This window comes from Lissotriton helveticus, chromosome 6 (assembly GCF_964261635.1).
Source record: "Lissotriton helveticus chromosome 6, aLisHel1.1, whole genome shotgun sequence".
Classification (NCBI taxonomy): Eukaryota; Metazoa; Chordata; class Amphibia; order Caudata; family Salamandridae; genus Lissotriton; species Lissotriton helveticus.
Window position 1 is genome coordinate 1,940,841,707 of NC_136067.1, and position 14,122 is coordinate 1,940,855,828.

At 46.4% G+C, this 14,122-nt stretch overlaps 1 protein-coding gene across 1 annotated transcript in view; it reads left to right on the top strand.

The window, feature by feature from the left end:
• The window catches only part of EPHX2 (epoxide hydrolase 2), a 587,345-nt gene that overhangs the window by 435,493 nt on the left and 137,730 nt on the right, over positions 1-14,122 (top strand). Inside the window, exon 13 of the mRNA XM_078649944.1 lies at positions 1,459-1,533. Coding sequence (XP_078506070.1) covers positions 1,459-1,533 — 75 coding nt within the window. The remainder of the gene's footprint in view (positions 1-1,458; positions 1,534-14,122) is intronic.

Below are 14,122 nucleotides of genomic sequence, written 5' to 3' on the forward strand. Positions count from 1 at the left end.
ACATTGAGGAGGAACACTGCCCTGTGCGGTTTGCTGTCTGGGGTTGGCCTGCTGAGGCTACTTGCTGCCAAGGGAAGGAGAAAAGGACTTTGCTATTTGCTGTGTCCCCTGCTTGAGGAAGATCTCCAAGGGCTTGAAATTGAGCTTTCCTCCTGTTCTGAAGTCTCAGGGACACAAACACTCAACCACCAGCTCCCCTGAACTTCCTTGCTGCGAGTTCTGACCTGCAAAGAGGTGCCTGCTGTTGTTTGGGACCTCTAGAGACTGTTTTCCGCTGGGAGCTGTAAAATCAATGCAACACCTTGAAGCCTGACGCATCCGTACCGGTTTCCGACGCATCGCCGAAGAAACTGTCGCAGCACCTGCCGCAGGTCGAGAAATTGCCACATGCCGCATCGAGTGCGATGATCTCCGAAGTCCGAGATGACCGCACCGATTCCGACACAAGCCCTACTGTGGGGCTTTCAAAATCCAAGCATCGTCCTCAATCATCGCATCGAGGCGCCAAGTCTGACGCATCGTTAGGGGACGCAGTAAGAAACCAACACATCACCTCCCCATGCAGTAAGAAACTGACTCATCACCTCCTCTCCAGTAAGGAAACGACACTTCACCATCCCTGAGAGTAAGGACCCGACGCATCACCTTTCCTGTGGCTCGTTTTGATTGTGTGCACGACACATCAAATGTACTTTGTGTGAAAAGTGTTGCATCCACAAATTGCTTTGAATTTAACTATTTCTACCATCTGAAAGTAATATTTTCATTACTGTATTGTGGATTTTTGACATTTGGTCTTGTTTTTGTTTAGATAAAGATTACTTATTTTTCTAAACTGATTTGTCCATTTGTAGTGTTTTCACTGTATTACTGTATGTGTTCACAAATGCTTTACGCACTGCCTCTGAGATAAGCCTGTCTGCTCGTGCCAAGCTACCAAGGGGGTGAACAGGGGTTATTTTAAAAGTGTATCCCCCTTACCCAGACTAGAAGCAAGAATCCCTATTTGGACAAAGGTACCTACCCTTGCCGACTAGAGACCCCCATTTCTAACAGTAATGTTTTCAATTTTCTCTGTTATTTTTGAGAAAGGAGGTGGAAATGAAACAGGGCGGCATCCCATGACCTTATAAAGGAACACAGTTTCTCCATATGGTCCTGGAACTACTCGGTTATGTTCAAAAGCCGTACAGTGTATGGTGGGGGCACTTTATTCCATATGTATGACTTATCTGCGCTGGGCTGGATGTGTGTAAGGTTTTCTTTCTATTTTGTTGTGTTGCACATTCTTGTGTTTTTTTTGTGTGGTTAGTTGCTTTGCCAGTGCTGGTTTTACACGTAGTGTGCACATTACTCTTCATAGTGTACACATATATTTTGTAAGTTTAATGCTTGCCTTTTTTGTGCAACTCACCTTGTGATGATTTTACCTGATCAAACTTTGTTTCATTGTTAAAGGGTGTTGCTGAAGCTGAACTTGAGAAAGACCTGGCGAGGACATTTAAAGTGTGTATTCGAGCATCCAACGAGGAGGTATAGGAGAAAACATTTGACAATTGTGTTGAAATTTTTTTCATATTAACAATTAATAATGAATTGCTTTGAAAACGTTTTTATGAACTGTTTTGCCAAACTTGAATAATCGTATCGTCCCAGTTATATTTTCTTATCTTGTTTTTAACAAATAGTTTTTTAAAGAAAAAGGAACTTTATCATACATTTCAAGTGCTAGTATTAAAAGTATATGTGACTCTATAGATTGCTTCTGCAGGCTGGGCAATAATACCTTACCTTATTAGTGACCTGTTGATTCTCAATGCACTCAGTCATTTTTTTCGCTTTACTACTTTATGAAAGTAAGAGCGTAGCAATAAAGCCTTCAATCAACCAATCAAGCAATCAGTGTATTTATATAGTTTGAGGGTATCTAGGCGCTTGAGAGTCATGATGGTTCAGATGACTCAATTGAACAGCCAGGTCTTAAGCGCACTTCGAAATTCTGTTCAAAACTGCAATCAGGCAAGGACCTCTTCGATCCGGCTGAGTGTCTGCGTGTGCAGATCAACGCCTTAGGGTTGAGGCCAATAATCTAACATGAAGAGCTGTTGCCTAAGTCTGAAGAAAGGATATAGGGAATATGTCATAGAGACATCTAGCCACAGATTCCTTACCTTTGAGTTATTCCCACGTGCCAGACTGGATGTGGAAAATTTCCACAGCAGTACCTCTGCTTGTCTGTAGGAGACGTCGAGCAACTCCGTAAGAACATCGTCTGTAGGAAGTGATGTCGACAGAGTCCATATAAGCCCTCCCCATCGCACTGACATCAATATCTTCCTTGCCGTGCTTCCATGCGGATCCGGAGAGCGGTACCTCGGGCCTTTTTTGGCTATCTCAACGTTTGTTGATGACACTGAGGGCCTTTTTCTGGATGTTTATGGGTTACTGTGGACTACTATGTCGATCCATGGCCCTCATTCTATTTGCATGTGGTGTCTGGGCTTGCACTGTGAATCCGAAGGGTGTGGCTCATGTCTTCAGCTTCGGTCATTGGCGTTGCAGGAGTGCCTCATGACGCTGTTAGCAGCGCAGTGGTCAAATGTCTCTCATTGGTCACATTCTTTTTCTCCCTCCGAGGACCGCTTGAGGGCCAGCTCTCAAAGTCCTTCATCTTCGCTGTCGACTGGTAAGTCACTCCATACACTCAGTGTCTCTGACATGCCTCTGATTCCTGCAGTTGCTGAGTCGGAGAGAGTCTGCCCCGCGTCTTCTGGTATTCCCCGGCGCTGAGGTGACTCTGGATCAAATGAGGGAATACAATCTCTCCCTACATGCTATTTTTAGTTCTCAGCCTCCCTCTGGTGTGCATCTCAGCCACAAGAAGGCCGGAGAATCCTTGATTGACACCTCGCCGGCAGGACCTCCCTCAGTATCAGTGAGGCCCTCTGGATCTGTGATTGAATCCATATCGGCTTCGGTGCACAGCCCTTTGGGGTTCCCATCTGTCACAGTGTTGGTTCCGCCAGCGCCAACCACTGCTATTATGTCTCTCCTCACCGATGCTGAGGTGCCACCTCTTCGGCGTCGGTCGACATCGGGGGAAAAGTCGGCAGAACAGTTCTTTCCAGGCTACCTTCCTCCATCTTTGGGGTAGCCCCCTACTATTTTCCCCTTGGGGGACAAGTATTTTGGTGAAGTCTGTGATGACATGAGTGATGCTACTCTGCCTTCTCCGGAGTTAGTTTGGGTGTCTGACTTTGGCGAGGTTAGTGGCCTTGACTCTTCGCCTTCCTCTGGCTTGTTTTCTCATCCTAGCCTTGCTACCTAGGCTAGCTCTGCTTTTGCTGAGCTTCTGAGGAGGCTTGATGCGGCTCTGGAGCAGCCGCTCCCTTCTGTGGAGGTAGCTATTGACCCCCTAATTGGGGTGTTTCATCAAGGCCCGATGGGGGCTAAGCCTGTGCTCCCCTTCAGTGAAGCTCATTTTAATATTCTGTTGGACTCCTGGGCTAAACCCGTTTCAAAGGCCTCTGTGGAGGTCTATAGCTCACAGGCACCGTACTGCCTCTTCTGACAGCCTTCTCCATGCAGCTTTGTGGTTCAGGCTGGTACAGCCTCCCCCGACATAGGCGCCCTGCCCGACGTCCCTCCAGACAGGGATTCCAAGAGTCTAGATGCCCTTGGTTGTTATATCTTTTCTGACACCAGTGCCGCTATGCGGTCCCTTAATACCACCTGTGTTCTGATTAGTTTCCCTCACATATTGTGGGAGTCGGTCTCGTGCCATTTCCCTTCCATCCTGGATGAGACCCGGAACACTCTTACTGAGTTTATCTAGGATAGCCGTCAGGCTGCTAAATTGCTGGTTCGTTGTGGCATGGATACCACAGATTCTGTCGAGCGAGCCATAGCTCTTTCGGTAGCTCTCCGGCAGAGTGCCTGGCTACGCACATTGCGATTTTCGAAAGCTGTTCAATACTCCTCGGTAGACATGCCTTTTGATGGTCAACTTCTGTTTGGCACTCATGCTGACCCCTCTTTACACCATTTTCTGGATAGTCAGGGTGGAGCAAAATCCTAAAGCTCTGCTTGCTATATCTGCTCTTCTTTTTTCCCCTTGTACTGAGCTTGTACGGTGAAAGGTCACCTTGTTTTTCCTTTACATGTGAGCTGTTTTAGAACGGTGCCATTGTCATTTTTCTTTCCAATGCTTTCCTATGAGTAGCACCCGGTATTGTGTTCCTGGGTCCTGCAGGTATTTTTTATTGCTTCCTGAATTGCCAATGGCTGGCTATGTTCCCCGTCATTGGGGCCCACATTGTTTCATGACCCATTGGCTTCCACATCTGTCGATGCAAGGTGTTCTTTTGTTTTTTTCTTTCCAGGTTCCGTGTGGAGTATTCGACTTGTCTTGTGCAGATGAACTGTTGCCTTGTTCCCTGTCCTCCATACTTTGTCGGTATGCCCCAAAGGCCATCCTCCATATGTTTCTGGCACTTGGTACCCCTTATAGGGGACATCTCATTGTGTGCTTTTGTAGGATGGTGCATAGGGTTTCTTCTTGCTCCCCCCCTCTGTTTTGTTAATTGCAATCTCCACCCTAGCTGGGGGTATTTTCCTTGCACTTTATATGGTGCCCTTCCTTCCTAGCAGAAGCAAGGGAAGGGGCAAACTTCTTGACCTGGGGTACATTAACAGCTTCTGCTCTAGGTGATGTTCTTTCTTTCCGTCTTCGTGCCTCCTTGTGCTAGTTCCTGTTCTGGAAGGGTACGAAAGACTCTTCTCCTTCCTCTTTCTCTCAAGGTTCGCTGTGGATGTACCTTGTCCATTTCTTTCGCCTCCATAGTTGTTATACACTCCATCTGTTAGTTCAGTTCTTATACAGATCGTTTGGTTGTGGACCTCCGCTTGTAGTGTTGGCCTTCTCTCACCTATTACTCGTTTTTCCCCGCGGCTTCAGCCAGGTCCCCTTTTCTCTGTGTGATATTTTTTCTTTTAAGGTGGAGACTGGTTATCTGGATAGGCCTCCCCTGTGTTGGCCTTTGCTCACCTTGCTCTTTTTTCAGTCCCTGATAGTGGTCTTCATTTCTCTGTTCTAGCTGGGTTGTTTTTCACCTGCTGTTTTCTCTATCAGTCATTTCTCAGCCACATGACTGTCACCATTCAGTCAGTAGTGTACTTTCTGTCCATTTGCTTTCCATTTTTCTGGGATGGGTGATATCTTCTACCCCTTATATTCCTTAATAGGAGGATTCCATCTGGCTTTACGAGACCACCGCTGCCCCATCTCGGTCAATTTCCACTGTCTTTATAGGTGTTGATGTTCTGCTGCTCTTCTTAGAAGGGAATGTGTTTTTGCTTCAGTTGCTGAGGTTTTCCCTGTGTCCTGCAGAGCCTTCACTTGTTCTTTGCTTTGCAGTTGCTAATCCTTCCTTCTCAATATGTCCTATGTTGCATGGACTGAGAAGGCTCTCTTATTTTTCGAAGTGTTTTCTATGACCACAGCCGGTCTCCTGCAAACCTTGTTGTTATTGTTTGCCATGGTTTCTTATGGCATTGGTTGGTGTTCTCTATGATGCTCGCTTCTATGGCAGGCAGCTTTGGCTCAGTGGTATTGGCTATTGTCCTTCGCCTTTCCCCTGTCCACTAATGGTCTGGTTCCCGTTGGGGGTACTCTGTAGTGTTCTGATTATTTGAGGTGTTCTTTCCAGCTCCTCTTTATTCTTCTGCTGTGGGTGTCTTTCCCATTGTTTTCCCATCCTTGCGGATTTCAGTTCCACACAGGTTTTCTGCAATACCTCTGGCAGGCGTCTTCTTTCCTCCCCAACCTTTCCAGCAGCCAGTTACTCTCTCTCTCCTATGAGACAGGCTAGTCCTGGTTGTGGTTCTTACTGGACCAGTTCGCAGACCCACCTCTGGGGATGGTATTGCTTAAGTATCTAATTCAAAGGTAAGGAATCTGCAACTAGATGTCTCTATCAGATGGATAAGTTACTTACCTTCGGTGACACCTTATCTGGTGGAGATAGAATCTAGCCGCAGATTCCTTACCGACCCGCCCTCCCCTTCACTCTGCAAACTGGTTTGTCCTTTCTTTCTCACATCCCTTTTGAGCACTCTTTTAAATTAAATGTAAATAGAAACAAGCACAGCCATTTTACTAAGAGAAGATTCTTTATGGGTAGATTGTTTCCTCCCAGTTTCTATAAGTGGCTCTGCATTTTAGCACATCAAGCGGTCACTGCAGAAACTGACGTTAGCGTGTTGGGAGAGGGCTTATATGGACTCTGTCGACGTCACTTCAAATGGACGAAATCATTACGGAGTCGCTCTGTGTCCCATACCGATGGGTAGAGGTACTGCAGTGGAACACTTTCTGGATCTAGTCTGGCACCTGGGGATAATTCAAAGGTAAGGAATCTGTGGCCAGATCCTGTCTCTACCAGATATGGCATTATAGAAGGTAAGTTATTTATCCTATTAGGCTCAGAATTCAGGTCAGCTAATGGTTCATCTTTAATTTGATTGTTGGCTCTGGTCAGATAATATCTCAAAAACATCCAACTAAACAGCTCCTTTCATGTGATCTTTTTTCATAGGGTAAGCTGGTATGCTCTTTGCCATTCACTTCATTTCTCCATTCCTGCAGGTATCGCGTCGCCCTTTATTGTTTGCACTGATCATTCAAGTTCTGTATGCCCATTCCCACCCAGAAAACCAGCCAGACTGATCATACAAGGTGCCATGTGGAGCCATGCATATCCGCGTTCTCGCGTTACCAACCCACAACGGAGAGCTCTTCTCCTATCACTGTTGCTGACTTATTTGCCAGGGCTGGAAAGCAATGAGGTAGATCATCTCACCAGATGGATCACAACACTCCATAATTAGGTGATCATTCAGTTTCTCTCTGGCTTTTATGCTCACCTGGCTGAAGGCCTCTTTACATACTCTAAAAATATATATATATCTTGCCCAAATTTTGTGCTTGAATATGTAGTTCCACAAATTCTCTGTTTTTTTTCTCCGGTAAAAAGAATTCTATGGCTGGTCCAAAGGAACACAAGACTGTATTTACAGCATCGAGTTATATAAGGACATATAACATGTTTATAATCTATCTTGATGTTATATCTGCAAAGTCTTATCTAACAATGGGTCTCGTTTGGTTTTAACTTGAAGATTTCCTCTCATACTTTTTAAAATACAATAAGGCAGTGCGAAAGGAGGAAATCAAACATACATTGTTAAAAATGTTATATATATTTTTGTATTCTGTATTTTATGCAGCAATATTGCAATGGTTTTAAGTAACTATGCAGGAAATAAAGAACCTTGGACCTGTTTTTTTTCTCCGTCTGCCAATCACTTTATGTCTACTGAAGCCACTTCCGGTCACCAAATGGAATATAGACAGTCTCCACAAGCACAACTGAGGCCGCGAGGTTTAGGTTATGGGACCCTTAGCTCTGTGTATGCAAAGTCCACTGCTTCCAGTGTTGATCAGTGAAATCTGCAAGATGAGGAGGGCCAAATAAAATCTCCTGTAAGAAAATGTGGTTCCTACTGTTGTATACATCCTCTGAATGTCATTATGTGTAAGAAAGAAATCTGAAAGGGGTGTGAAAGGAAATCTGTATCAGCCACAACCTGACCCCCTGGGGTTGAAAATTGAAACCAGGCAGAGGACAAGTGTGCGTCTGATCCTCCTCCACAATTATCTGACAAACTAGGTTGCCAGGCTTTGTTTTTTTATAATTTGCATTTAGTGTTAAATCACTTCCCTTTGTATTGCGATCATGTCCCTCTGTGCTGTGTTTAATTGCTATTTAATATGCTCAGGGAACCCAGTGTGAAAGTGAGAAACAAAGGCAGTGGATTGAAGGCATACAAAGAGGGGTGTGTGGAAAAAGAGAGGCAGCCATTGGTGTTTTCATGGAAGACACTCAGAAGCTTCACAAGCAGTTTTTTTCTGTTCTTTGACTTTGATGAATGCTTTGTCCCTCATCTCTTGCCGTTGCCCAGGTGAAGAAACAGAATGAAATCTGTAACTCCACTGAAAACCTGCCTGTACTGGAGGCGGGAAAGCGAGTAAACACAGTGCTAGTAATTACTCCAGTCCAATTGACTTTGAAGGATGAAGAGAGGCCCCAGTGGCTGTCCTCTTTGTGTGTGATGGGAGATAAAAGCTGCCAGGGGAGATCTGGCAGACCAGCCAGACCCTGCAATTTGTGACCTGGCATTTTAATGAGACTGTTTAGTGGCTGCCACTTCTGACACCAGATAACAATCCGTCAGGCCGCCGTGCAGACGCCCACGCTGAGGGGCCGCCGCGCAGACGCCCACGATGAGAAGCCGCCACCCACGCTGATGGCCAAGCTCAGCACCACTAATGAATCCATTGCGCGGGATCATAGGCGGCACATCAGATGGAGGCCTGTCACTCTTGCGTGTGTCGTTTTTTCAGTTCTCTTATTTGAAGGTGCTGTGTATGGACATTACTTACCAAGGCAGAGCCTTTCAACTTCTCTAGAATCAGAACTAAGGCAGGGAAACTGTGACCTTAGGGACCTCAACGGGAGAAAACCCTCAGCAATGTTTAACATCCTTTTCCAGGTTTGATCAGATTTTTGGTCGAAACTTTATGTGTGGAAAGAGATTCTCGAAATCATCAAAGCAGAGGGCTCTAATTTTCATCACAGTGTATCCACTTAATGCCTTTAAAGGGAATCAAGGTAATTGCAATTGATTGAATGTGCATGGTTGCCTGGTTTAAGAAGTTCTACATGGATATTGATGTACGAGTCTAGATTGTCGCGTACGTCTCAGCTCATGAATTGTAACCAAAGGATGCAGCTCTCAGTGCAAATGCTGTGGTGGGATTTGGAGGTTATTCGTCAACAGTGCAACGCTGTATCACTAAAACATGCAGCGTGGCAAGAACAGCCAGTGCAACGTATTTTGCAGTGAGGCGAATGCATTTAACCGCATGCGCGCTAGCGGTTTTCCCTCTGCGTGCTGCGTTTTTAAAACAAACGCGTTATATGACGAGCTCAGCTCGTCATCAGCGTAGGAGCGTCGTCGCTCATGACGAGCTGAGCTCGTCATGAGCGCGGAAGGGGTTAAGGAAGCTAACAGGGTCTAGACACTAGTGCAATCAACTCCTGTCTTTCATATCTCTTAACCACATCTACCGGAAACTGAAGGAAGTTCTGTTAATCCCGCACACGGCCTGTGCCATCTTCAAGACCATCTGAATCACTTACAACCTTTTTAAACAACATCCCAGAAAACCTTTGTGAGAACCTCGCCTCCTGCGGCGGGCAACACCACTCAAGGAGCCACGACATCTCGCGACTTGAAACAAACAGGTGTGCCTTCTCGGTCTATGCACCCAGTGGCCGGAACAACGTCGGAATTGTCCAACCCTTCCGCAGCTCTGAACAAACCGAAGATAGATGGCATTTCTGAACACTATCACCTTAACCGCTTGGTACCCACATCTGTCTGTAAAAGTTCACTATTGTTCCCTAGGTTCTCACTCCTGCTTCTAGCCCACTGTCGCTCCGCAGCAAAGTTCTCTCTATATACATACCCTTGTAAATGTGCATGCATACATATATAGTCTTTGTTTGGTTTTGCTACTCAATCGACACAACTTTTCTAGAATGGCAAGTAAGTGCAATGGCGTGGCTAGACCTTTTGCCGCTCGGGCGGTCCCGGTTTTTCCCGCCCCGTGACCGACATAGGTAAGAGTGTGGGGGGAGGGCAGGCCGCCTACCCCAAACTTGTGCAGCCTTGGGTGGACCCCCCCTTGCTACGCCACTGAGTAGGTGTGCATGTTCACAGGAGTAGAGCCCCTTCGGCTTCTGTTTTGGAGACGTGGTCTTTCCAATGTGAGTCATGAGGGGTCTCCTAGATGACCTATCCCCATACTCTTCTCTCCTTCAGATGGCTCTGGGGCGGCAGCGGGATCACCGCACATTACTCAGGCAAGCAGGCTAGGACCTCATGCTTGTCCAGGATGTACTTATCATTGCACGAGCTGCAGTTGCCTTGGGTCCCAGCAATTGGGGGGGGGCAGATGGGGGAGGTGTCCAGTGAACACCAGTGATGTGTGGGTTTTTACTACCTCATAATGGACAAGGGAAGCCTATTCCCCTTTCTTACACTAGAAGTCATTCCTGGTCCAGTGATGCTCTGTGAACACAGCATCTTCCTGGTCTCTGAACAGCGGGACACTTTGCCCAAGTCACTGCCGGCTCTAAGGTGTAGGGAGGTATGTCTAGAAGAGATTTAGAATCAAAAATTTGCTTTGGAACAAGGAGGAGCCCCTAAGCATGGAATTAGGTCTAGAAAGCATTAGGATACATGCAAGTAGTCCCTACAGGATGCATGCCACTGCGGAAGAAGGGGAGGTGGGTCCAGCACAAATTGGAATTTGATTTGATTAAGTCAAGCAAATGAACAGGGCTTTAAGTGTGCCGAGTCCTTCTGGTGCTCCGCACCGGCATTTCTTTAAAGCAGGGGCTGAGACGGGTTCCTATTGGGCTCTCCATTTTTGCCCTTACCCTCGGGGAGTAAAAAAAATCTTAACTCTACAGCATACCACACCTCATTGCCTTTGAGGTACCGTCAAAGAGACTTGTTATAGTTCTTTCACAGTCTCATCACTTAAGAACTGAAGCATTTTCAATATTCTATACAACGAAGCCATAGTTGTTTCTGATGTATTTTATGCAACTAACAACCATTGACAAAACCAAGAGCCCTGGCTTGTTGTAGGTGTAATGTTACTTGTGGTAAACAGCCATAACAACGCGGGCATTACCCCGCGCTGCTATTACAACGCTGCTTTTACAACGCAAGTCGTTACAACGACTTGCACTGGAGGGAGCTGTTGGATAGGGAATAGTTTAATTTTCTTTTCCAACACCTTCCCTACTGTAACATGGGCTGGAGTTGGAATAGAAAATTAAACTATTCCACTATCCAGCGCTTACAGCGCAAGTCGTTGTAACGACTTGCGCTGTAAAAACAGCGTTGTAATGGCACACGGGGTAAAAGCCCGCGTTGTAATGCCATACAACCGTTACTTGTATTCTATATCAGTATTCAATCACAGAAGTAGCAAAATACCAGTTTGGCGGCACACTATGCTAAGCACTGATTTTTAGCTTACATGTTTTTATGCCACACCCTTAACTACATCGGCCACGGCCCTCCAAGCCACCCCTCCCCCCCTCTACTTCCCCCCCAGTTTTTTCATCCCACTTAAAGTCCTGCAAATAAAGGTAGGTCTAGCAGCGGTTTTACACATGGGTAGAAGTTTATAGAATGCAGACGCTGGTTAAGTTCCCCTAGATAATCACCTCTCCTGGTTAGGAGAATAAGTGTGGAATAAGTTGGACATCAAGTATGACAAATCCACTTTGCCTTCTGTTCTTTGGCAGCCTTTCTTAATGTGCATGTTTCCGGGGATCTGGTTTCTGACTTGCTTCATGGAAGGTAGTACTATTATACATACCTAAAAGAAATAGTGGCCACCTGTGCCTAATAACAGCACGTTGTGGTTGAAGAAACAATTACAGCAAAGGCAACCCCTGAAGGTGGGCTGGGGGGATTAATATGAGGCTAAAGCCTATTCCATGCTTATTACTTTATTCATTATGAAAGCATTTGACAGAATAACCCCAGTAAGTAATTTTAAGTGAGTGTACACGAGGGAGGGAAGCTTCAGAAAACTATCAAGCAGAAGCAAAAATCTAAAAAACTAAATAGAGAAGGAATTATTAAAAATTCTGAATTGAAAGACAGGTGTGGACTATTCCCTCCCAGAGATTATATTATCAGTGTTTATTGCCAGAAGGCAGGTCCCAGCGGAGAAGGCTCTTCGCTCCCCTTTGGAGTGTTTGTTAATATGAATAATGACGTGTTATTATTCTAGCCGAAGGCCGACAGCAGGGCACAACAGTAATAACACCCGGCCAGTGCCCTTATCAGCTGAGCGGTCCCCTCGCTCAGGAGAAGTCCCCGGTGGTGAAGTACCGCGCGCACCCCATCCGTGACCAAGCCGTTTAATTACAAAGAACATCCGTCTCCATACGAGACTCATTACATTTGCAAATTATGAATCATATGCTTCGGTATTTACTTTAAGGTCACCACATGTTCTATTACGGTTCCATTAGCTCTCTAAATGTGTGCTGCTTTTGGGATCAGGAAATCACGAGTGCATCAAATTAATGGTGCACCAGGAGTCTACGTCACCTGTTGCTGCTTTACTTCATTTGAAATGAAAGTGTTCCAATGTGGGTTTATTTTTTGGGTTGGTGGAGGTGCTGTTTTTGGTTTTTTTCACCTTACAGTTTCAAGAGTACTTTGTTGTGATGACTCTCAGTCCACGTCACCCAAGGGTATGAGTGCTTCGCTGTAGTAAAACATTTATAAACAAGTTGGATGTAGATGACAGATGATAACTTTATATGAATATCACTTTTGTCTCCATTTATATCTTTCCTGCCTCTGAGGTTAGTGGTAAGAACAGCTGGTGCGCAGCACCATTACACCTGCGGGTCATTCGTCATCTCCGGAGTCTGGAGCGGAACACAGAGGTCACCTAGGTGGGGTCGAGGGTCCGGAAAGAAACCCAAGATGGCTGCGAACCTCTTGCGAAATTACCTAGAAGGTCACATAACCTTTAGTAACGTTACTCCCCCTGCCCCAAAATGTGGTAGGCACTCTTGCCCAAAACAGAGGTACACAGCAAGGCACTAGACCCAGGGAGTCGCTTTCTGCTGATCTCTCCTGCACCCAGTCCTGATGACTCCAAACCAAGAGGGTGCAGCTTACTGTGTGGCAGAACAAACAGTGGGTGAAGTGTGGATGGTCTGGGCACACCCTGCACCCAGTTCTCCAGCTCCCAGAGCAGAGTTGGCAATGCATAATGTGCAATGGGTAGTGAGCGCTGCATTCACCCCCCTCCCCCGCTCCAAGTGCACCCTGGGCTCTGGGCATGGCAGTCCGCTGGGTCTTTGTGGCCATAGAGCAGAATGCACCTCATACGGCCTTCACCCATATTGCAGGCCTCCAGAACCACTGTACACAACCTTTGGTCAGCACAGAGGGCCGTTTGAACAGTGTGCCCTTTGCCTATGATGTGTGGCCAAACTCCTTGTCCCAGAGCAGGGGTCACTCGGACCAGCCTTTGCTGAGGTAGAGCAGGCACTGGTCCTGTCCTTTGGCTCTACCCCAGGCTCACTTGTTTTGTCCCATTGGTGTGAACTTTTCCTACTATTTTAAATTGATTGCATGGAAATGGCAGCGGCCCCTGGGTCGTTTGTGTCAATCTTGAGTCACAGCAAGATATTATGAAACGTCCATAGCTAAAGCTGTGTCAGTCCCTTGCTCACTTTGCCACTGGATTCAAGCAAGCCGGGCTGACGACGGCTGAAATGCCAGAAACCGGTCCTCGGAAGCTTGTTTCCGGTCCAGGGAAGACATGGCTTGGCAGTTCGGGCTGGACTGTTCCCATGAGGCACAGGGTCAGACTGATTTGCATATGGCCATGTCTGAACTGGGGTGGCAGAGTGGGCTAAAGAACGGTGATCGAATAAATCCAGATCTGTTGACTGGGTGTGAGTGTTTAATTGGTTCAGATGCTCCATCCATCACCACCCCCTTTTGTACTTTATTGAAAAAGCAGTCACAGACATGGTGGTCTGCTGACCCCAGCAGGCCACCATCCCTGTGAGTGCTAGCCATTCCCAATGGGGTTGCAAATTGCGCTTGCCTCATGAATATTGATGAGGCATGCAATTTGCGACCCCATTGGGAATCGCAGTGTCTGAGACACTGTTGTACATTCAGTTTAGCGAATCGCAAATTGGTTGTTATGACTCTTTGCTACTCGCTTCAGTTGGAACTCTGCTTTCTCCGTCCCTTCATCTTTGTTTTTGTCTCTTCTGTTCAATTCCCTTCGGTCCTCTCGATTCCTTACCTTTTGTTTGTGGGTACTGATTTGTTACCTACTTGTCAATTTGTCTCCTTGTCTAGACCACTTTTCTGGAGCAGCATTGGCATTTCATCTTCGGCTTCTAAGCGGGGTTTGCAGTACACCGGGGGC